The 23,916-nt window shown below is 36.9% G+C and overlaps 2 protein-coding genes across 9 annotated transcripts; one reads left to right on the top strand and one right to left on the bottom strand.

Annotated features, from left to right (window-relative positions):
• The first annotated feature begins 249 nt into the window (after window positions 1-249).
• On the top strand, window positions 250-15,575 carry clgn (calmegin). The gene is made up of 15 exons (XM_079859923.1): window positions 250-432; window positions 951-1,124; window positions 1,253-1,326; window positions 1,673-1,731; window positions 1,839-1,980; window positions 2,086-2,167; window positions 2,906-3,098; window positions 3,409-3,598; window positions 3,876-3,989; window positions 7,492-7,648; window positions 7,911-8,126; window positions 8,229-8,345; window positions 10,182-10,344; window positions 10,436-10,545; window positions 14,576-15,575. Exons 2-15 carry the CDS (start codon window positions 951-953, stop codon window positions 14,654-14,656), a joined length of 1,872 nt encoding a protein of 623 aa, XP_079716049.1. The 5' UTR covers window positions 250-432; the 3' UTR covers window positions 14,657-15,575.
• Window positions 15,576-15,621: 46 nt separating this feature from the next.
• On the bottom strand, window positions 15,622-19,403 carry scoca (short coiled-coil protein a). 8 transcript variants are annotated; one of them, XM_079859936.1, is made up of 4 exons: window positions 19,215-19,403; window positions 17,369-17,440; window positions 17,183-17,260; window positions 15,622-16,992 (listed from the first exon to the last, which is right to left on the bottom strand). In XM_079859936.1, the coding sequence occupies exons 1-4, from the start codon at window positions 19,276-19,278 to the stop codon at window positions 16,850-16,852; spliced, it is 357 nt and encodes a 118-aa protein (XP_079716062.1). In that variant the 5' UTR covers window positions 19,279-19,403; the 3' UTR covers window positions 15,622-16,849. The 8 variants fall into 8 exon arrangements, with proteins under 8 accessions (XP_079716062.1, XP_079716061.1, XP_079716066.1 ...); XM_079859935.1 differs by having other exon boundaries at window positions 17,183-17,263; XM_079859940.1 differs by lacking the exon at window positions 19,215-19,403 and adding an exon at window positions 18,328-18,371 and having other exon boundaries at window positions 17,183-17,263.
• Between the last annotated feature and the right edge of the window lie 4,513 nt (window positions 19,404-23,916).

The following is a 23,916-nucleotide window of genomic DNA, read 5'->3' on the forward strand; positions in this document are numbered from 1 at the left end:
GGTTTTATTTTGCGACAGCTGGGTGGGTGAGTGGCATATAAAATGTTGGATAAATAAATTGGTTCATTATTTTTATAAGTGATGCGGAAGTTTTTATATTTTTTTTACATTTACAGAGGAGCAAAGTGACAGCATATAAACATAAAAGACTGAGAAAAAATTAACGGGACTTATTTTGGCGTGAGATGTGAAAGTGGATTTTATCATACAGTGCAGTGGCAAATTAATGTATGGGACTTTTATTTTGATAGGTGTTGCGGAAGGGGTTTTTATCGCAGAGGAGCGGTTGACAGTGGCGTCCTGCGCTTCTGATAACACTGGCTATCGCCCTCATTCATAGCGGACTCTTCGCGCCGAAATACTGGATGACAAACCCATCCGCTTGCGCTACAGTTATCCGACACATTGCCAATATTAATTCAGCTGGAGGAGGTGAGTGAAAAAAGACATTTTTTCTGTTAAACACTACTAACGCAGACAGGCATCATCATCATCTTCTTCATCGTCATCATCATCATCGTCATCACCCAGCTAACGGTACCGCAGCTAGCCAGAGCACGTTACTATAATATTGTTATAAATATTAAAGAAATAATAAATAATATTAATAACAAATGTAATATTGTACTATTCTGAGAAATCCATAACACCAAAGTGCGGGAAAAAATTGTGATTAAATGTAAAATATGTAATTGAAGTATTTTAAAGATTACCTGTTCATCTTATTCGTTTTAATTCTATTCTGTTATAAAAAGTGAAGTCTTCCATCAAATATTGAAAAAAATTGCTCTTCCGATGGCATATGTGTCGACTAATATAGGGGTCAAAGTGTCATGGAATCAGACGCTCCGCCCCAAAGAAAAAAAAAAAAAAAAAAAAAAAAGGCGGTTTTTATCATTATTATTTGTTTGTTTTCCTTTGGTCATGCTCTATTTTGCATGTTTTTGTAGATGAAGTTGCGGTGGGGCTGGACGTGTCTCTTGTTGCTCTCCATCTCCATGGTAACATGGGCCCAGGAAGAAGACCTGGAGGATGAAGAGGAGGCTCAAGTGGAAGATGGAGATGTGGACGTGGAGACAGACAGTGGTGAAAGCATTGAAGTAGACGCCAATGTGTCTTTTCAGGTAAGATATCATACCACTAAATCAAAAAATATGCATGTCATAATGGACAATGCTCATCTAAGAAAATGTGTATAAGAATTTTCAAGAATTTTCATAAGAATTTGTAAATACTCATATGAATTGCACAGGTAACTTACAAGACCCCAGTTCCAACAGGAGATGTGTTCTTTTCTGAGACATTTGATGAAGGATCTTTGGGCAGGTTTGTGAAGCTTATCAATTTGATATTGCACAAAGAATGAAATCAAAATGACAGTTTTGTGGCTTGTAATCCATGTATGTTTGCTTTGAGATCATCTTTATTCAACTATACGCATAAATGTTGACAACATTTAAAATGTACAGCTTTTCTGTGGGCGAACCGACTAAGAATATTGATAACTAATTCTGCACTCCACAGATTGTCAAAACGATGATGATGATATAATGATCAAAATATTTCACAAAATCAATCAAATTTTAATAGAACTCTATGCAAATAGCATGGCCTCTTGTTACTTATTTCTTAATTATTTGTTAGCTTTTTCATGTTTTATTATTTTCTGCAGTTGGCAGGTGTCTAAAACAATGAAGGAGGATGCTGATGAAGATATTGCGAAATATGATGGTTAGTTTTCCAGCCGAGAGGATTTGTGATTTTGAGAATAATACTGATAATACATTTTATCATTAAAAAAATCAACTGCCAGATGATTATGTCTCTTATGCCTGTAGGTAAATGGGAGGTTGAGCCCCTTAAGGAAAACAAGGTGCCTGGTGATTTGGGCTTGGTGCTGAAATCTCGTGCTAAGCATCATGCTATCGCGGCTCTGCTTAACAAACCCTTCGTGTTTAAGGACAAGCCCCTCATTGTCCAGTGAGTGCTGTTCTTACTTGCAACCTGACATCTCACAGAATACTGGATTTCTATGATACTTGTAAAATAAAGCATGTGCGTTCTAACAAAATCCGATCTATGCAGGTATGAGGTCAATTTTCAGGATGGGATTGACTGTGGCGGCGCTTACATCAAGCTATTGTCAGACTCAGAAGACTTAGACCTGGTATGTTCATTAACGGATTAATATGTTTGGAATAAATTAAGGGTGTGTTCACACTTGGCATGTTTGGTTTGATTAAAACAAACTCTGGTGCGACTGGTCTGTTAGTCATCTGAACCCTGGTGCGCACCAAACAAGCGGACAGAAACCCCTGAAAAGATGGTGCAGGTCGGATAAAATATGAACGCAACACGGACCAAGGACTTCTAAACGAACCAAAAACAGGACGTGATGCCACATTACGGACGGAAGTTGGCATCCGTTTGTGTGTGACGGAGGGATTCCTGCCGCTGTTTTGATTTCTTTACACATTTTATAAGCTATTCATGAGTTCTCAGCTGGTCAAAATACGGTGTTTGGTGTTTTAAGCCCCCAATGGCGCCTTCCAGGCAGCGAGGGGATGGGTAGGTTTAAGGTTGAGGGTAGGGTTAGCTGCCTCTAAGGAGCCATTGGGGGCTTAAAACACCATCGAGCTCAAAATACCATCACATGTAAAAAAGATGTTCGATCTTAAAGATGACAGTGTGAACACTAAGCGAACCAGGACTAAATGTATCATTTCTTTTTTTTTTTGGTCCAGACCAAGTGTGTAGTGAACCAAACTACAAGTGTGAACAAGTGTGAATAAAAAGACACTGGATTCGAATACGATATATAATTGAAGGAAAATTACAAAGCAAAAAAAAGAAAAAATATATAATATAGATTTTAAGAGTGATGTATGCGTCTTTTGTCTCACAGGAACAGTTTCATGACCGGACACCATACAGCATCATGTTTGGGCCGGACAAATGTGGAGAGGACTACAAACTCCACTTCATCTTCAGACATAAAAACCCACTTAATGGAGATGTAGAAGAAAAACATGCCAAACGGCCCGACGTCGATCTGAAAAAGATCTATACTGATAAAAAAACTCACCTCTACACACTTGGTGCGTACACACACTTGTGTTCTTGTCATGATAAGATTGTGAAAGCTCTGACAACCTTTTAAAAATATTTATTATTATTATTATTATTACCATTATATGGATATAATAAATGCTATAATAAATTATTGAATTTATCAATTGTAATTGGAGATTAAATCTGACAAGTATTTCGCCATATTACAAATGAAATGTGACATTTTTCTGTTCAATTGCAAGTAATTTTGCATGCATTGAATGATTTATATTACATTAATCAGTGGTAAGTTATTTATTAGTAATTATTTTTGCTCTCTTCTTTTCCTCTTCTCAGTTTTAAATCCAGACAATAGCTATGAGGTCTTTATTGACCAGTCCAGTGTTAGCAGGGGAAACATGTTGACAGATGTCGTCCCACCTGTGAACCCTCCAAAAGAGATTGACGATCCCAAAGACTCCAAGCCAGAGGACTGGGATGAGAAAGCCAAAATCCCGGACCCAGAAGCAGTCAAACCTGATGACTGGTGAGATCTATGAATATGAAGCAAAGTCAAACGCAAAGAATGTCTTTGGCGTGTTTTTTAAAGCTTGTGTTTTTTTTGTTTGTTGCCAAAGCCTTAACAGTACATTGTTGTGACTACTTTCACATTTTTTATTTAAATTTTAAAGGTCATAGTGACAAACATGGTACTCATATGATGAACCACATAAACTTATGATGAAGTTGTGTCAAGAGAATAGCAGAAGTGGTATGTTAAGACACTATTTCTTTTATTTGTATCCATCCATCTCTCTATCTAGGGATGAGGATGCCCTTGCTAAGGTGCCTGATCCTGATGCAGTGAAGCCTGATGGTTGGCTGGATGATGAGCCAGAGTTTGTGTCTGACCCCACTGCAGAAAAGCCTGAGGACTGGTGAGAACAGAAGTATTTTGTTTAATCTAGTGGATATGTCAGTGCTCAATATCAATGAGGAGCTTCACAGTAAGCAGGGCTCCAGACATTTTGCAACCTTTTTTCCTGCTGGTGCGACTAAATTTTGTTCGAGTTTGCACTGAGGTTCTACATTAGAGTTCAACCAAGCCATGTAATAATGTGTTTTATTACATGGCTTGGTTGAATTCTAATGTAGAATGCGGTCTGTTATTTCTTGATAACAGACCGCTGCTAAGTATAATACACCGTTGCCATGAAAAACAGAGCGTTGCTATGGACGCAGGATTCTAACCGTAGAGACGGAACTGACTATTTTCTTCAGCGGAAGCAATACAATCGTTTTTAAATCAATAAACTCCTTTTTCATTTTCACAACTAACTTGTTCATTTGTTTTTAGTCTTTCCATTGCGTTTATAAAGCGTTTATTGTTTTCGGAATTGTGGTTTGCTTTGCACTTCTCGGCCACCGTAGAAAAGCCTTCATGTAAACACCTTAATCGATCCGATTGAGCTCGATCCGAACGAAATTTCGATCAGATTGAAAGGGGTGGTTTATTCCTTTTCTAATCCGATCGAGAGAACATGTAAACGCTTGATCGGATTGAAAACCGAAACTGAAAGGACTGCGCATGTGCAATGAATGATGTTGAAATAGCATAAAGGCGTATGACGTGCTGAACGAGCTGTTTTTCCTGTTGAATAAAGTGTCATATAAATGAGTGTCCCGTCATTCTAAAATTCTCCTTTCACTCAGCGTCTGTGAAGTGGAGCGGGACAACGTCCACCCAGTCCTTGTTCCGGATTTTCATCCACAGACGACTGGTTTTGGACATTTGTACTGCGTGATATGAGCAGCACGTCACACCGGTTCATATGCTCATTGTCTCCAAATTATGACCAGAAATGGATAAATATTAAGTCTGCTGTTTAAAACAAATAAAGAACCATTGTAGGAGAATAGTTATTATGCGCAAACAGCAGAAAACGCTGTATATTCGTGCAGTGTGCACATCAAAAAATCTATTCCGATTTGAATCTTGTGACATATAAATGCGCACATCAACCCAATCACGTTTAGCGTTCATGTAAACACTACGTTCGGATTCATCAATCGGAATGAATTCAGTCCGATTGATACAAAAGTTGTGCATGTAAACGTAGCCATTGAGTCATTGGGTCATCAATCATTCAATCGATTCGTTCAATCGGCTGAATCATTCAGTAACGAAACACCACTGTGTGTTACAACGGCACACAACGGTTCTGTTGCGGCTTTTTTGTGGGTGAAATAAGAGCCAATGTTGTGTTTATAATTTTGCTCACAATATTAACTTCTTGTTTATTGAACTGTTGTATAGAGTTAGTCCCACATTTGAAAAATTGGATAACAAAAGCTTTAAAACCATGTCGGTCTTTTGGAAATTAGTATTTGGGTATGGAATGGCATAAGGGTGGGTGAATGATAACAGAATTTTCATTTTTATGTAAAATAACCCTTTAAAGGAGAACTCCGGTCAATTTTAACATTGAGCTCATTTTTTTGTAAATTTGGAGTGCTGTCAGTACAGAGAACAACGACAAAAATCGGTGTTGCCTACACCGTGTTATCCTCTTTTTAAAATTTGCACCCTGTTGACTTCAATGGGGCAAGTTTTAAACCTGCTTTTAGTCTCTTAACATCCTTGATGTGTCATTACAAGTGCACAGCCAATGTGAGTGAGTCCTTCAGAGTGAACGCGGGTGAATGTGACTGCAGTAGATGTGCAAGATATGAATAAAAATGATGTTAATTCAGCCAGCGCACATACCTGTATTTACATCCTGTTTTCGGTCGAAGTCCACAATAGTCGATTGTCGAGTTCACACGCATAGGTTTAGTTACCTATGATCACGCGCGTGAACTCGACATTAAAATTGACCGGAGTTCTCCTTTAACGTTTTGAGCACAGACCAGACATGGGATATCTACATGGACAAATACAAACTTTGGGGTTTCTTGTCAAAAAGAGAAACTTAAAGGAATAAAGAGAAATATTTAAAGAACTAGAATTTATTGTAATGTATTTAAACTCTTTTCCAAAAAATATTTTACATTTAAAGTGCCCCTATTACGCTTTTTACGCGGTTTAGAGAGACTGAATCTTCGAACGAACCATTTTCAGAATCTTTGAGAAATGAGGTGATATGTATATCATGAGTAAATTAAAGTGTTACCTTTAATGCATGTCAATCAATTGTAGGAGACCTCCAAAACTAAATTAAGAACCTTTAAAATAGCATGATAGGGGCACTTTAATAGGCTAAACCACATCCTATAAACACGTTTAATTCAATGGCACACATTTTACCATATTCTAATGTAGGTTTGAGAACGTTAACTCTCCCAACTCCAAACACTTTTATGCATGTTTTTATTAGACAAATGAATTTTCACAAAATGAACATTTACAATGTGCACACATTCTTAATCTTTTGTGTAATATGCTTTGCTAATGTTTGTCTTGTAACATTCATTTTGAAATTACATGTATCATTTAAAATGCTGAATGTCGTTTATTACGTTTTATATACTTACATTTTATCTCACTCTTTTACTGTTAAAACTTGAAATGTTGTGCTGAAATTCATGTTCTGCCTCTATAAAGTAAAGTTTCTTGTCAAAAGGAGAAAATGAAAGAAATAAAGAAATAGATGAAGGAAAATAGTAAAAGAACTATAATGTACTGTAAAGTAATGATTTTGAACTATTTGCAAGTAATGTATTTATTTTAATAGGCTAAATGACTGTCCTAACCACAACCTATAAACACACTTGAGTCAAAGCCATACATTTTTCCATGTTCTAGCGCAAGTCTGAGGACAATAACTCTCCCAATTTGAGTTTTATGGGTTTTTTTTTTTTTTTTTTGACAAGTGAATTATTTACAAAATTAACAATATGAAAATTTTCAATGTGCACACATTCATTCATAATCTTGTGCCAAATATACTGAAAACGGCTCTGTTAATGGTTCTTGTCTTGTCACATTCAGTTAGAAATTACATTACATTAATCAAATCAAAATAGACAATTTTGACAATGTTGAGAAGTTTGCATCCCTGGATGTTGCTGTTGGTCGTTTAACGTGACACGTAGCTACATGCGCTTTATCTCAGACTCTTATGTCACATATTGTCATTGGCAAGCGGTCTTAGACTATCTTGCCGTATTGGTGTTGTGTGTCACCCAAGTACATTATTATTAGGCAATTATTTCACACATTTTATTATACAATCACAAAAAATGCTCCCTTTGTCTGATAGAATTGGCAGACAATCATCTGTAGTAATATTACACTATGCAATACGCAATGCTGTCACTGTATTTCTAACTTTTATAGAACCTTGTCAGCAACAAGAATCTTGTCTCTCTCTCTCTCTCTCTCTCTCTCTCTCTCTCTCTCTCTCTCTCTCTCTCTCTCTCTCTCTCTCTCTCTCTCAGGGATGAGGAAATGGATGGAGAATGGGAGGCTCCTCAGGTGCCAAATCCAGCATGTACAGCTGCTCCTGGATGTGGTGAATGGAAGCCACCCATGGTCAATAATCCTCAGTATAAGGGCAAATGGAAAGCTCCTCTCATAGACAACCCTAACTACCAGGTACTGACATCTGGAGTCTGGAAATGTTGCCGAAGCTCCCAGATTTTATTCAGTACAAACAAATGTGACACAAAGCCTGTTCTTGAAAATTAGGTTAAAACTATTGCATATTACTGCTTACTAATTACTAAAATATATATGTTATTAGTTATTTCCCCTCACTTAAGCTGTACACTAAAGTATACACTGAAAAAGTGGGTGTTCACTGTTGCGCTCGGTGACCACTGAAAATGTTCATTTATCTTTGTGTATTTGTTAACAGGGTGTGTGGAGTCCACGGAAGGTTGCAAACCCTGATTACTTTGAGGATCTTCACCCGTTTAGGATGGAACCATTCAGAGCTGTAGGTCTGGAGCTGTGGTCTATGACCTCTGACATTTACTTTGACAATTTCATCGTTACCGCCGAGAAGGAAGTGGCGGACCGCTGGGCTGCAGACAGCTGGGGACTCAAAAAACTGGTGGCTAGTGCCAATGAGGTATGCCTCTGCCTTACATAAGCTTTGCTCTGGTAATTATTGCTCATTGGGCTTTAGTTCGGTTGACGTACTCACTGTGTTGACTGTCTTTTTCTGTCGTAGCCTGGAGTGTTGAGTCAGTTGGCTCTGGCTGCAGAAGAGAGGCCCTGGCTGTGGGTGGTTTACATCCTTACTGTTGGTTTGCCTATTGGACTGGCTGTGCTCTTCTGTTGGCCAAAGGTAAGGCCTGACCCCATAGAGGAGATCCCATTGAATGCAAAAGGAAACACTTGATATAGCAGGCACAGCTATATTTAAGCTGTCAGTATTTTGCTCTGAATCCTATAGGTGTGTGTGTGTGTGTGTGTGTGTGTGTGTGTGTGTGTGTGTGTGTGTGTGTGTGTGTGTGTGTGTGTGTGTGTGTGTGTGTGTGTGTGTGTGTGTGTGTGTGTGTGTGTGTGTGTGTGTGTGTGTGTGTGTGTGTGTACAGCATAATAACCTGTTTTGATCACAATGGCAAGATTCTGTCTCGTACTACCATAAATAAAGCAGATATCAAGAGCAGCAGAATGAAATAAACACTCATGCACAGTCAACCATACAAATTTACATTTTACATGTATTCATTTAGCAGACACTTTTATTCAAAGCGACTTACAAAATTAGGTTTATACAAGAGATTCATTCTGAGGAGACAGTAAGAACTGCTGTAAAACACAATACCAAAATGTACTGGAATGTTCCTCTGCATTTATTATTTATATGCATCTGTTTGAGTACAGTAGAATGAACATTTTTGATTTATTCTTCAAACCATTGACAACATTTCTTCCAAATGAAAATATTGTCATTTAGAGCATTTATTAGCAGAAAATGACAACTGGTCAAAATAAGGAAAAAAGATCCACACATTGATTGGCCTGGCTGTGTGGATTGGATCATTGTCAGAGCAGAAAGAAGCTATTTTTCTTTCAGGATAATCTTGTATGCGGCTTGAGTTATGCATCCTTCGCGAAGACGTATCTGCCCGATCCTGGCCTTACTGAAGAACCACTAGATCATCACCAATCCTCCACCAAATTATACTGTGGGTGCAAAAGACTGTAGGTTGTAGGCCTCTCCAGGCTTAGAATTGTTAACCATTAGAGGACCAGCTGAAAACTGGACTCATCAGAGAAGATCAGAATCAGGCAGATCTGTCTTTGTGAAGGACACGTGACTCAAGCCAAAGCCTTGCTTTATATATATATATATATAGGGGGAAAAAACAAGGCTTTAGAAAAAAGGTACTTCAAGTATAGGTCATTCTGAGAAACTTGGCTCAAATCCAGTATTTGTTGTGTGTTTGCTATGTGACGAGATCCACATAAACGGTACGCTTGAAATATAAACAATACAGCTGATTAATCTGGTTTACTATGTTAACTCAATTGATATGTTGCTAAAGATTATAGTGTTTAGGATTAGCTTGCAAGCACAAAATCCTCTTAATGAGTATTTATCATTGGTAGCATAGCAACAGAGTATCAGTGACCTGCCCTGAAGCGTTCAGGTTTGTCTCCAGATATCTGTGATGACAGACAGGATGGTGCACGTCTTCCTCCTTCTTCAGTGTGACCGCGGTGATAGTGCCTTTCATGGTGAAGTGGACTTGGACAACTGCTTCCTGAATATTCTTAAAGTCCCCATGAAATCAAAATTGACCCTATTTACTTTGTTAGCGCATATTACTAGTCTTGTGGTGAACAATTAATCCGTGCAAGTAAATATAAAAACCTTTTTTTTTTTTTACCATGGTAATCTTTAATCAAAATCTGAAAAGTTACTTCCGGTCTGGAATGGCGTCTTTTTCTGATGACATAGGTTTGACGGCTTGGTTTGAAAACGCTTAACCACTCCCCTCAAACCGTTAGTCTGCTATGAGCGAGAGATGGAGAGGAGGAGCGCTAGAGTAAAACCCTGCCCTCTGTTCAATATTCCGTTTCACTTGGAAATACGTCACAACACTGGAGAAAAGTCGTTTGCAACTTCCGGTTCACGGGGACTTTAACTTGCACGTTTATATGTGTATTGCAGAAGTCAGATGATGACTACGTATACAAGAAAATTGATCAGCCCAAAGCAGAACCAGAGGAGGTAGAAGAAGACGAGGAGGAGGAGGAGGAGGAAGAGGAAGAGGAGGAAAAAGAGGAGGAGAAAGGGAAAGATGAAGAGGAAGCTAAAGCAGATGAAGCTAATGGTTTGTTAAATGAATCCTTTTTTCCCATTTTAAGTTATTTTCCAGTGTAGCTGTTATTCATAATTTTCTTCTTTTGTTATTCCCTCACCAGTGGATAAGAATGGGGACGGGATGGAGAAGGACATTGGAGGAGATGGAGGAGATACAGATGAAGAGGAGGAAGAGGCCGGTAAGCCAAATGGCTCAGCCTCAGAGGATGAAGTAAGCAAGTTTGCATTGTCTTTTAGTCTTCTGTAGCCAGACTTTTGATCAACATGAAGTCGATTACTCCGCCCATTTAGACAAAAAGAGTAGGGTCCTATAAAAATGTGCTGTTCATACAAGCAACAGCGTTCCATCTTTTTACTGGTAAGATACCATTCACACATCAGTACCAAAATACCAGTAAACTCTGTGATGTCAATCATCAGAAATGACCTTAAAACGCTGAGCCGTTTTCTTCATCCACCTGCTTTACCGGTAATTTAACAGTAATTACTGTTAGGGTTGGGTATCATTTGAATTAATACCACAGCAAAAACACAGACTAACTGATAAAAATTTCAAACATTGTTATAGACAAGTAAACAGTAATAGCACAAACAAAGAACAAACAAACAAACTAGCAATGGCACAAATAAATACAACGGAACACAATTCAGGTACAGAAATTGAAAATAAATTTAAAATCACTGTATAGTTTAATTATTAAATCTTATTAAAGTTACAAAAGTCATTCAAATTCTTTTTCTTTTGTTCTTTCATTAACATGCGCTTTCTTTCTCAGCTGTTTACGTTCACTGAAGACACTTAAGTTCACTTAAGACATTCACTTAAGACTGTGTTTACAAGGACATTTTAACTTAATTTTGTGCGTTCAAGCAAAAGAAGACGCGTACCAATTCTGGAATCGATTTTTGATTCCCAATCCTAATGACTTTATGTGTGAAAGGAGTTTATGTGTACTAGACGAAACCTTTATTTTTGTAAGAACAATGGGTCGTACATTAATATTAATATTAATATTAATATTAGCTCAAATTATCTATTGGGAATTTTAATAATTAATCATGAATATGATTAATATGTTGTATGTTACAGTTACATTAATTTAGCGCAGCTGAACTAGATTGATATATGAACGATTACCATAACGGGTTATGGTTCGTCATTAATACATCAATTGTGCTTATTTCAGCTCGAAGTTATGGGATAACTTTAATGGAATTAATTTAGTTATCAAACAATCTGTTTGTCCAGCAAACATATACGTAAGATTAACTTAACTCTCAAGGAAAATTATCCTTCTTACAAACACGAGAAAGAGTATCTTTTCCAGGCCTTGAAAAGACACTCTCGGTGTCTGTAGACTAAAATTAGGTTACTTAAATCGTAGCCTACCAAGATAAAGCATATAGCTAAGATCGAACATTTCAGGGACTAAGTAACATGGGCAATTAAATCAGAGTCAGTCAATGGCATATGGAATTTAATAATTGGACCAATACATCGAACTAAGGAATATATCAAACTACACAATACACACGGATTATATGTCTATGTACATCAAATACAGTTAAACAATACAAGATAACGAATAACGAAAATGAGAGAGAGAGAGATAGATAGATAGAGAGAGAGAGATCGGAAGATGCGAGAGATGGAGAGAAGGATGGGGGACGAGATCGGAAGTGAAAGCAAAAATCTGCGATCAGAGATCGCAGTTGGCTATGGCAAAATCACAGACAGTAACCCTTAAGACACAACAAAGAAATCACATCATAAGTTCAATTCAATAATCGATACTTGCATGGCATATGGTTCTCTTTGTATGAGGTGTGTAGGACCGCAGGGTTCTGCGTGTCTTTAAAAGCAGCGCGAGTCGTCTGAGGGGAGGCGTGCGCGTGCTGTCTTCCGGCGCGCGTGCGAGCGCGGGAGCTTCAAAGAGTTGCCGGGAATGATTCAGGCTAAGTTCATTCAGCTCATGAATGAACAGAGGCGAAGAGGAAAACGAAACTAGACTATAGAAAAACATAAAAGAAATAAATAAAAAGAAAAGAGAAGCAGGCCGAAGCCGGTCCGGACTTGGGTTTTGGAGGAGGAAGGAGAGAGCGTAGGCATGAGAGTGAGAAGGGTTTTCTGAGTCGGTCTTTTATGGACAATATGGGTTGACGCCTCTGTTCGCGCGAACAACCAATGAACGTCCAAAGGTCTGAAGCGGGAAAAATGTCTTTGTCTTAGTTCCCAGTTTAATTTGCATGTTTTATGGCAGCGTTATTATGTGATCAGTTATACTCTAACGAGGGTAAAAATAGTATCATACATTTTACCAGATCCTGATGCATACATTTGGTTCCAGTACAAGGAGAGCTTTACGTGGATACCGAATTAGATATGTTTCGAAGGTACACGTCGAGATAGATTATTATTCTGTAAAAATAAGCTTAAAAGTTAAACTAACAACCTAGGAATAAAATGAACCCAACATGTGGTGTACATTGATAAGTGGGCATTGAAGATTGGACTTTAGAAAGATCCACATGGCATATCTATGATTTAAAAAGGGTGCACATCCGCAACATTATTCCTTTACGGTTTACAAGAATACAAAAACCCATCACAGAGAAGAACAATCATGAAAAAGAGAAATTACATTCAGGCTTACATATTTCTTCAATGGTTATACATATAAAATATCTAGGATGAACACCTAATTCTGCTCTTCTGGCTAACATTCCGTTAGGTAATAAAACACAGTTCCACACAGGGGGGAAGGGATTGCCAGAGAATGTTAGTGAACCCTCTCTAACTAAAACACTATTGATTAAAGAATACATTTCAAAACCACACCTCTAGAAAATCATAATTATATGGTCAAACGAATTAATAAAACATGCGTACAGGAAGATCAAACCCAAATCTGAGTTACATACATTAAAACTATATTTCTATAGGAGGATGTTTGTGTGTGTGTGTGTGTGTGTGTGTGTGTGTGTAGAAGGTTTCAAGTTTTGTTATCTCTCTGTGGTCCAGAGAGGGGAAAGGGGGGGTTTGGAATGTCTCTGAGGTGACATTAGTGTCGAAAAAGTCAACTGGTTCCAGTCTTTATGGAGCCAAAGCCTGATTTGCACTCACGAGTTCAAAGTGCACCAGCTTTTGTATTCAGGAAGAAATGTTTTTAGCAACACAGAGTATTTGAATTTGTTAATTCAAACCAACGACGAATGATTCGATAGCCAATGTTGTTACATTTTTTATACATTTTTATTCATTTAGCAGATGCTTTTATCCAAAGCGACTTACAAATGAAAACAATAGAAGCAGTTAAACTAACAATAGGACAACAATATGCAAGTGCTATGACCCTTCCCAGTTTAATCTAATGCAGTAATACATTATTTTATAAATAGATATAGAATAGAAGAGAAAATGTTAGTATTAATGGATCAAGTGTTGCCGAAAAAGATCTCCAGCCGTTTCTTGAAAATGGCTACGGACTCAGCCGCCCTGAAAACTGCGCCGCTTATTTACACAGAGACACGCAGAACATTCATACTTTATATTTAAATAGCTGTCTTTTTACGCTTTAATATTCAGACACTGGCTAATCCATATCACGATTTGATTTAGTGTACAGCCTTCATTCAGCCAAATTCGTGACATTCCGCTTTATACTGGAAATTCCATTTATATGGCTGGATTTCGCGATTCGTCTGCGTTTTCTGCATTGCGAATATCATAGTGGGACGAGAAGAGACTGTTTGACTGATAACGTAAAATAATAATAATAATGTTTTATGTGACATTAAGAAGCATGCAAATCAGAAATCGATAACAGACCAGTTAGAAAGAACCTGCTGGAAAATGGTCACAAATGGAAACACTGTCCTAACTTAAAGTTGCAGTCCGTAACTTATTGTGTTCAAACTTTGGTGAGCGAGTACATCATGAATCCATTTTCCAAACCGTGTTTTTGTCCTATCCTGAATCACTACGGTCCACCTATAATAAGTGTTTATATTCGGACTATTTTAGACTGGTTCGGGTCGTACCACTGCGGAGTAGTCCAGTAACCGCGTGACTCGTCATAGACATAAACAAAGAGAAGTTATGTTTATTAACCGCAAGAGCGGCAAAAGTTACAGACTGCAGCTTTAACATCAATAATCATTTTGTTTTGTTTTAAGTCGGTTTGTACTGATAATCTAGATCCACTGATTGTTGTTAGACTGACCCTTTTTGGTCTTTGCAGATGAAGGACGCCATTGAGGAAATTCAGGGCTCAGGAGAAGAACCTAAAGCTGTGAGAAAGAGAAGAGTACGGAAGGACTGAAGAACCACATTTTCCTCGTTTCCTCCTCCCTTCTCTCAGTCCTTTGCCTCTTTTTGCTGCATGCTTTCGGCTTATGCCCTTTATCATGCAGAAAACGGCAAACCTAGCCGCTCTCCCGAAGAGGTCATCCTTCATTCGACTAAACCTCGCCTCGACTCTTTCAGTCTTCCGCTTAGTTCTTATCAGTTACCGTTGGGATTTGGATTTAGATACAAAAGTCAGACCTGCTGAGTTTTATCTCCACATTTTTTTCCTATTTTATCTTTTTAGATTAGAGTTCAAGAAGTTTTACTGGGCCAGTCTTTTCCTACTAGTGATGAAAGTCTGAATACTGTGAAGGGAATTCAATGGATATTTTAAAGAGATAGTTTATGATCACCTCAACGTTTCAGTTTGTTAAGTTATTAAAAAGAGGTTGGTTCTTTTGTGAGTTTTTAAGTTATGAGCTTTGATCGTATTTATTGTTTGTCTTGTTTGAAAATTGATGCAATTTAGGCATAGAACTTTTTAATCTCGCATTCTACTGCGTTATTGCCACAGTTGGCTGCGGAGAAGAGCTCCGTGAGACCAGGGGCCGTCTCCACCAAACATCTAGGTCAGCGGAGTGCTAGGAACGCAGATCAGTATTGCTTTTCCGCCATCGAAGAAAGTCGTTACGCACAGTTTTTCCATCACTGACACTCTCTAACCGCAGAGTCAGTCATAAGCACACTGAAAACACTCCCACTGACATCAGACTGACCGCCATCTATGAAACCATAGAGCTTTGGAAACAAACAGGTTGTTTTTCAAGTGATGAACAGTTTTTTTTTTTTCTGCTTTTTATAGGTCATGTGTTCAGCCTTACGAGGACAGCCTTTTGTTTACATGTTTGCGAACTGTTCATTGCTCTTGGAAATAAATATTTACTATAAACATCTGTGCACTGTTGCCATGACTTCAACCAGGAACAGTTTACTCGTCTGTGCAAAGGCAAATTATTTTATTAAAGGCATAATAGTTACAAAATAAAATGTACACTTTCAGAAAAGGCAGGTATAAATTACATAAATGAAAATTTTCACAAAAGAAATACTGAACAGAGTATGTAGTGTCGTGGCAGATCCTTCAGTGTCATGTCAATAATTCCAACGAAGTAAAATTTCACATCAGCAAACTCTGAGCAAAGAGCAGAGCATCCAGATTCATAAATGTCGCTCAAGCAGACGCTTCGAAGCAATCAGATCAATATCACTCAGCAACCTCACTTCAGTCTTTGAAAGCAGTAAAAGCTAAAAATCCATCTATTTCATTCATTTTAAGTTGATCCAAAGGACATGTGACCATGAAGAGCGAACTCTACAACACAATGCTGCCGTTTACACTGTGGTATATTGATCCTACTCAAAAGATGTCGGGTTTGTGCACTAGTCAGATCTTTTAAGATAAATCCATGCAATTCAGTGACTCAAGGTCTCTTAAAATTAAGAGGCCAATAAAGGAAGTCCTTATATTTGTACAAGTACTTAAATATGGATCAGGGACCACATTTTATGTATGGCAGAATTCAATTGCATATTTTCTGTGCCAACTGAGCAACTGTCATGGAAATTTTGTAAGGGGAATGTAGACCTTGGTTCAACAAAAAGACATACTAAATGAGGGAGGACTAGTTTGGGATATCCATTCAGCCTTTTAAATCATGCAATTTAGTTTTGAGTTATGGGATGTCATGCACTTTCAAGGGAACATATCTGTGTACAGTCTGTGCTTGCTTTGAATTTACATAATGCATATTAAATGTAAATGTTAGTAGTGAAAGGCTAAAATGGCTCAAAAAATCTTTTCAAAAGAACTCAATAGCAGACTTTGGCTTTCTAGTACTTGAAAAGGTGAAGTCGATGAGAGGGTCAAATGAGATTGGTTATGTACTAAGTGAATTATACAGAAGAGGTGCTATTACACCAGCTCAGTCTGTACTTATCTGATCACAAAATGCATCATGCATCCTTTTAGGTCTTGTAACACAGTTAGCTGACAGGGAGAGGCAGCAGCTCAGTCCATTCAAGTATTACCAAATCCATGCTGAAAGAGGCATCAGTATAATTTTACAACAAAATAAATACAAAACAAACAGCGGCTTATGTACGGGCTAGTTGTTTGAACGTTGGGAAGAGAGGAGATGGATTAAGCTGACGTGATCCACATGGTCACTTATTTTCGTTTGCTTTTGGTGTCGGTGGTCTGAAACACGCTGGAGGCTGACATCAGGTTCTCTATGTACTGCCCGAGAACCTGGTTCTCCGATTTGAGCTTAAGGTTCTCCTCTTTTACTGCATCCACACGCGCAGAGAGATCTAATGAAGACAGACAGAAAGCATTAGAGTGCATCACTTAGCCTTAACTGGCAGCCATTAAGAGTGCTCAGTTGAGTCTGGTTATTGGAAAAACAGCAACATGAAGGGTGTATGTTGAGTAACAAAATAAAACAGTGACAAGAAACTACTGGGACTAGATGCATTTGAAAAAAAAAAAGTGCTTTTATACCTTCAAGTGTGTGTTGAAGCTCCAGCACTTGGTTTATGAGTCTCGACTTCTCCTCCTGCTCAACCTGATTCTCCATATCTCCTGAAAAGATACACCAACATCTGAAACTACTGAAACTGTAACGGAAAACATGCATTTTAACAACACAATATAAAATAATTATAATAAATTGCGAGTGATATTTACCATCAATCTCGCAGTTCATGATGCTGTACTGTTCCTCCAGTATGAAGCGCTGCACTGTCGGTTCTCCGTCAGCTGTAAGAGATTGTCAATGTGAAATAAAATATACTAATACAAATAAAACCATGTGCTGATATTTTTGGACATGTTCTATAGTAATTTCATGGTATTCGTTGAATTACCTCGCGCATAATGCAAACTTAGCCGTTTCAAAGTCCCAGCGCATCAAAACAGTTGGCTAAGTTAACGTTAGCTATTGGCTAACAAAACAATCCATCGCCTGACATAAATAAATATAAGTCACAGAAAGCTAAGATCACTGTAATTAACATAGCACGCTTAAAATATAATTATATAGCTATTAGTAACGTTACTCGAGACATAACATTACTACTCTGGTTTTATAAAGTTTTAACTCATGCCACGTCCAAAACTAAGTCTCCCCTCGTTCTCATGCATTACAGCCCGCTGCACCCTGGACTCGAGAGGAAAGACGGCTTTAAAAGGCCCCAATAACAAGTAATTTGAAATGATTAGCCACAAATAAAATTGGTAAAGGGGCCTTTAGGAAATATTATAAGCTGAATCGAAATTAGCATGATCGCATGAAATAGTGAAGCCCCGAAGTAAATATACAATCACACAGTCCTACCTGATATATAACACTAAACCTCTCAGCGTTATTAAAGATGATCAAAAATAAGCAGGCCTCCAAAGCAGATGTCAATGTAATGGTACAGACCGTCCGTTACCTCATCACTTCTCTCTTTTACATTCACTCACTACAGAGAAGTACCGACAGAGGGAGACAGAAGCTCTCTGTTAAGTGTGCAACGCTAGCATGCTACTTACTGCATACTGCCCTCTATTTTTTAAATAATAGAATAGTAATAGTGAACACAATAAAACCACTGCTCTCTATAATAGTCTGTTTAATGTCAGATTCCACTGTGACAACTTACCCCCATACAGTTTGACATCATGTGCTATTGGGGCAGTGGAAATGTCTCCTTGCGTTACAGAAAAAATAAATAAAGTCATACAGGTTTGGAACAACATGAGAGTGAGAAGGCCTAAATGACTGAATTTTCTTTTTTTGGGGTGAACCATCATATTAGCACTCAGGGTAGATTATGAGTCATCTGAAATATGCAGCCTTTGTTCTACTTACTGCTCTGACAGTAGCTTCATTCACACATGCTCACTGTATGTGTTGTTAGCCCATCTCTACACAGTCCCTATTCACATGCACAGTACACACTTACTGGCCATTATAGCAAGTGAGGTTTCTGACATGTGTTGACTCAATGCCTAGCCATTCATTCCTGTATTTGGACAAGAAAACTACATGCTGCACAGCACTAAAGCATTTAGACGCCGAGTTATTATTACTTAAAAAACACAAGTTAAATCATTCTGGTCACACTTTATAATAAGTGTCTTTAACCACTATGTAGGCCTGTATACTTACATCAGAAATATAAATTGTAAGGTACAATATACTTATTGTGTTCATGTTGTATTGCAAAACACTACTGATAGAATACAGTTAAAGTTACTGACAGGTTTGGTGGTATGCATTTGTTTAAGGGTGGGTTAAGGGGTAGAATAAATAGTGTAATTATAGATGTCACTACATAAATTAATTACAGATGGAATTGCATATGTTTTTGCCATGGGCTGACTTGTATAAACATTCCACAGACAATGCATGATGCAGAATGAACAACAAGTTGAATGTGCACCTGTGTGCTTTTTCATGCACATTTCCCACTTCCATCACTGATTTGGTTTCTCAAAGAAAAGAAAAAAAAGAAAAGGGAAAGAAGGTTTCAGATCCGCGTCTTACCTGATTCATCATCTAGTGAAATGTTAGTAAAAGTCCAATTCGCTTCATCTACGTCATCCTCCATGACTTAATGTGTGCGCAAGCAATTTAGTTAAGCAATTTAGTTCAATGTCTCTGGAAAAGTATATTCACTCTATCTAGCTCTCTCTCTTCCTGAAACGCTGTGTGTGTGTCTGGTCGTGCCCTCTCAATTATTCACCATCACCACGGTTACTAACCAGACCTGTGTGGCAACTCAGGTGACTATGCTAAAGCAGACTTAGGGCAACGCCTGAAAGATCCAAAGTTTACTCGTTCACTTTCTCAGATTACAGTGAGACGCCCCCCCAAACCTTCTCACCCAAAGGCGCACACCTTTAACTTTCTCGTGCCATCTGTCCTATTTTATCTGTGCTATAGTGTGACACGTTAACTAAAGTGACTTTCTGATGGCCGGCCTCACACAAACAAAACCACATGGCAGTGCCTTGTTGTTTTGCACTTTGATCGGTGTTGTAAAAAGCCCAGAGTATTACTTCAAGCTATACTGAAAAGGTGTGCCATCATGCACTGATTGTTCAAATGATGATTCATAAAAAATAAAAAATAAATATAATTGTTTTATTTTAAGCTGCAGAAGTAAGAATATGTTGTTAGTCTAGTTTCTGATTCACAGTGCAGAAAATACTTTGTATGCACAGTCTGCATAATTTCTATAATAGCATAACAAAACAGTTTTTTAATTGTATACAAATTCAAAGATACATATCTTACTATATATCTGCATAAAACAAAGCTAACAGACTTGAAGAGGATCAGCTTTAGTGAGAATGTAAATGAGTTTAAGTGCTTGTAAACTGGGCAAATAAGATGAATCACACACCCAGTGCACCTGTCTGTAAATGTGCCAAATAATGAGATTAAAGACTTATAAAACCAAAACTCACGTCCATATATGTCAGTAGAGAATTTTCTAATGTCCAAAGAGCTAATTTTATTTTTGATGCTACAACACACTTCAATAGCTTACCTATATTTTCTTTTAATGGTAACTTTATAAATGTTTAACAAATTATTAGTAGCCTAAATCTATTTGAGAGCAGGAACGTGGATGAAAGTGTAGTGTAGAATGTTATAATATTAATATTTCTTGGTAAGGATCATCTGTGCAGAATCACCTTTTCTGGGTTGGTAAAGTCTGTCTTTTGCCCCCCAAAAAACAAGTATGACAAGTATGTGTGAAGTGCCTCCTAGTGGTTAAAGCCTGCCCTAAAATAAAGGAGGAACTGACTGTGTTTCTTCATCATCTGTACTCATGAAACACATATGTAACGCTTGTCAATAAATAAATAAACAAATGTACTAATGCATCACAGCTAGACTGTGAAATGTTTGTATCATGTCTATTAAATAATAGTCATATTTTATTTTTAATATATTAATTTTGGCTATTAAATGTAGTAATATTAATAAATAGATTTGATTGCATAAACATAATTTGCATCGAATTTATAATAAATCGTCAGCTTGGAAGTACAATTAGCAGCTTCACAAAAAATACTAGCATGTAATTGCTGAAACTGTATTGATAATCCTATCAACACCAATTAATACACAATATCACTCCAATAGACTGGCCTTTATAGTGATTGCAGCATCATTTTTATGAATACAAAACTAACTGTGGTTCAGTTGGACTGTGCCTTTGATTATATTCACGGTAATTGAACAATACGACATTCCTGCAAATGCCCCAAACTTATTCAAGCCTATAAATGATGCTATTTCATATAATAATCTTTTTTTATTGCAAGATCCATAAAGGAGTGTATTTTCGGGGTTGGGGTTTTGGACAGGATGTTCACACTTCCGTGGAAGCCTGAGCATTCACAAGATAGTGATTACATGGCAGAGAAACACAGTTAATGCAAGATTAATGAGCCTAATCAAAACACACACGCAGACCAAGCTAAAATAGCTAAACATATAAAACTAAACAGAACAGAAGTGATCATAACAATACTTATTTGAGTAAAGTAGGAATTTCATGTCTTTCTCTTTGAAAGTTTAGTACACTCCTGTCCCAAAACGTTTTGCCCAATATGCGTCTTTGAAAACTTAATGTTACTTAATGTTAAAACCATACCATTTAAGTAAACTAGTTGCAAGTACACTTTACCTGTTTGTAATTGAAGTATAATGTTTTCACTCAATTATTTAAATTGAATTGCTTTAAACATAATAAAAACATGAAGGGAATGACTGGACTATGCAGTGTTATTTTATTATCATTCTTATATTATAGTTATATAATAGTTATATTAAACTTAAATAATATTTTGAATTTTTTATTATTATATTTTACAATTTCATTTTAGTTAAAGTTTTAGTAATTTTGTTGTGTTTTTTGACATTTTTATACATTTTATATAATTATTATTAAGTTATATTTCAATTTTAGTTTGAGTTATTTAAGTACACCAAGTTAAACTAAATAAAAATGAGAAATGTTGCCCTGGCAACTTGCTGAAATAAAATAAGTTTAAGTATTTATTTTATTTTTTTCAGTTCGTTTATTTTATTTAAAGCAACAAAAATGTTCAGTGGCGGCTGGTGAAAAATATAGGGCTGTGCCATATTCAGTCAGTTTCAATAGTTTGGTAACCATGGGAGCCATCAGGTCTTTTAGCGTTGTGTCTCTTCCTCAAGACATCCGTCAAGCATCCACCCTTATTTCCTTCAAAAACCTCTTAAGAAAATGTTTTTCTTTGAATTTTACTCTTCAGCTCACAGTCTGTAAATTATTTGCTTGAATCCCTCTTTGTTTGTATCTTTAACCTACCGTTGCAAGTGACCTCTGTATAATACTTTCTGCCCTTGGTATTGCTTTTAACATCCTTCTGCACCCCCTTCTCTGCAATCACACCTTTTTCAGTAAGGGACCATATTTGCCCCCTTAAATCGATTTTTCCAGTGCATTTTTTACTTACCTTTATAAATACCTTTATAAAATAAATAATGCTTTAAATTTAAAAAAAAAAAAAAAAAAAGTTCAATAGAGAAATATGGAATGATGGTAAAAACGAAGTGATGCTTTTAAATATGAAATCAAAACCGCCAGTAGGTGGCAGTAAGTCACTGTCTTTATGAGTGAGTCATCGAGTCATTTATTCATACAGTAACAGCAAATGGCTGTATTTATGTATGAATCATTGACTCTCACGATTCGTTCAAAGCCGCAGATTCGTTCACAAACACTGCTGTGTGCTGCCCTAGGGCCCTCTATTGGCCAGCCGCCCCTGATAAATGGGTAGGTGGGTAGTACTGAAGTACAATACTACAACATGGCGAATGGAGTACGTATGGACTCTGGATTAGATTCATACTACACACACTCATATAGAACAAACCTTTTTAGCGGTCGCTAAGTAATTACCTATTTAAAATAAGTACAAGAGAGTAACCGATTTCGGACACAGCCTTTATTTTAAAAAAGAAAGAAAAAAAAAACTTGAAAGTGGTAGTTGCTTAGGCTGAAAATGAGCGGGGAAAGCTCTCAGATTTTATCAAAAATATCTTCATTTGTTTAGAATATTAACAAATGTCTTACGGGTTTGGAACGACATGAGGGTGAGTAATTTTCATTTTTTTGGGTGAACTACCCCTTTAAAACTAAAACAGTTCATTCCAAAGTCAACTAATTTAATTTGAGATATCTTATTTGTGCCCAAATTTTTCTGAATGGTTTCATGCATATAATCGTGTTAATAGTGTCCTATGTGAACATGTTCTGCATTTATTTTCCCCAGGTTTTTTTTTTTTCTTTCTTGAAAATCATATTTGAATGTGCGGCAACTAGTTGCCGGTGGGCAAATATGTTGTATGCACCCCTTCAATGTAAAATATGAATAGGAGGAGAATTTATCTCGAAATAACTGCTTTCAACAAATCAATCTTTATTCATAAACAAATTTATTATGTATAAAAGTCGAAGAACATTTGAAGCAGACCCAAAAAAACTGCATCTAGCTTATAATCTCTTGAATATGAAAACACAACAAACAACAAATCCATTTGCCTTAACCATTGTGCGCTGTTCAGGGTCTTTTTGACCCACATTTCTGACTTTCATTCATGGGGATAACATGGATAATTTGACATGGTTTAGTGTAAGATTTTTGCCCATCTTTTGGAAAATGCTGTTTTAAAAGTAACAAATTATCACTTTAACCAGTAGATGGCTGCAGAACTATTTGCTATTTGACTAACTGAAAGACATCTTTTCACAAGTTTTTCCAGTTGTATTCATATCTACATATTATGAAATCACAATTATAATAATAAAAGTTACTTTTTGTCAAAGTTTAGGCACTTTTTGTACTGAAAAAAAAAATCTGTTTTTCAGTAATGTTATATTATGATTAGAATCAAATGAATTTGATCAATGGACAAAATTCATCCTCAAAATCAGAAACAACACAGAACACACATAGACAGAAATGAAGTGGCACACTTTAAATTTGTAGAATTATATGAAAAACAGATGTTTGAAATAAATGATAAACTCTAAAACCTCCAACTTTTCTCTTTGTAACATCCTGATCAGGTTTGATTCTAATCATAATGTAACATTATTGAAAAACTGTTTTTTTTTTCAGTACAAAAACTGCCAAACTTTGACAAAAAGTAACTTTTATTGTTATAATTGTGATTTCATTATATG

The sequence above is a fragment of the Squalius cephalus genome, assembly GCF_949319135.1.
Source record: "Squalius cephalus genome assembly, chromosome: 2".
Lineage (NCBI taxonomy): Eukaryota > Metazoa > Chordata > Actinopteri > Cypriniformes > Leuciscidae > Squalius > Squalius cephalus.

Coding starts and splice junctions, on each gene's coding strand:
- clgn (XM_079859923.1), top strand. CDS start 951: ATGAAGTTGCGGTGGGGCTGGACGTGTCTCTTGTTGCTCTCCATCTCC. Junction 8,127..8,228: donor TGGTGGCTAGTGCCAATGAG/GTATGCCTCTGC, acceptor TTTCTGTCGTAG/CCTGGAGTGTTGAGTCAGTT. Junction 10,546..14,575: donor GCTCAGCCTCAGAGGATGAA/GTAAGCAAGTTT, acceptor TGGTCTTTGCAG/ATGAAGGACGCCATTGAGGA.
- scoca (XM_079859935.1), bottom strand. CDS start 19,278: ATGGAGGATGACGTAGATGAAGCGAATTGGACTTTTACTAACATTTCA. Junction 17,264..17,368: donor CATGAACTGCGAGATTGATG/GTAAATATCACT, acceptor GTATCTTTTCAG/GAGATATGGAGAATCAGGTT. Junction 16,993..17,182: donor GCTTCAACACACACTTGAAG/GTATAAAAGCAC, acceptor TGTCTTCATTAG/ATCTCTCTGCGCGTGTGGAT.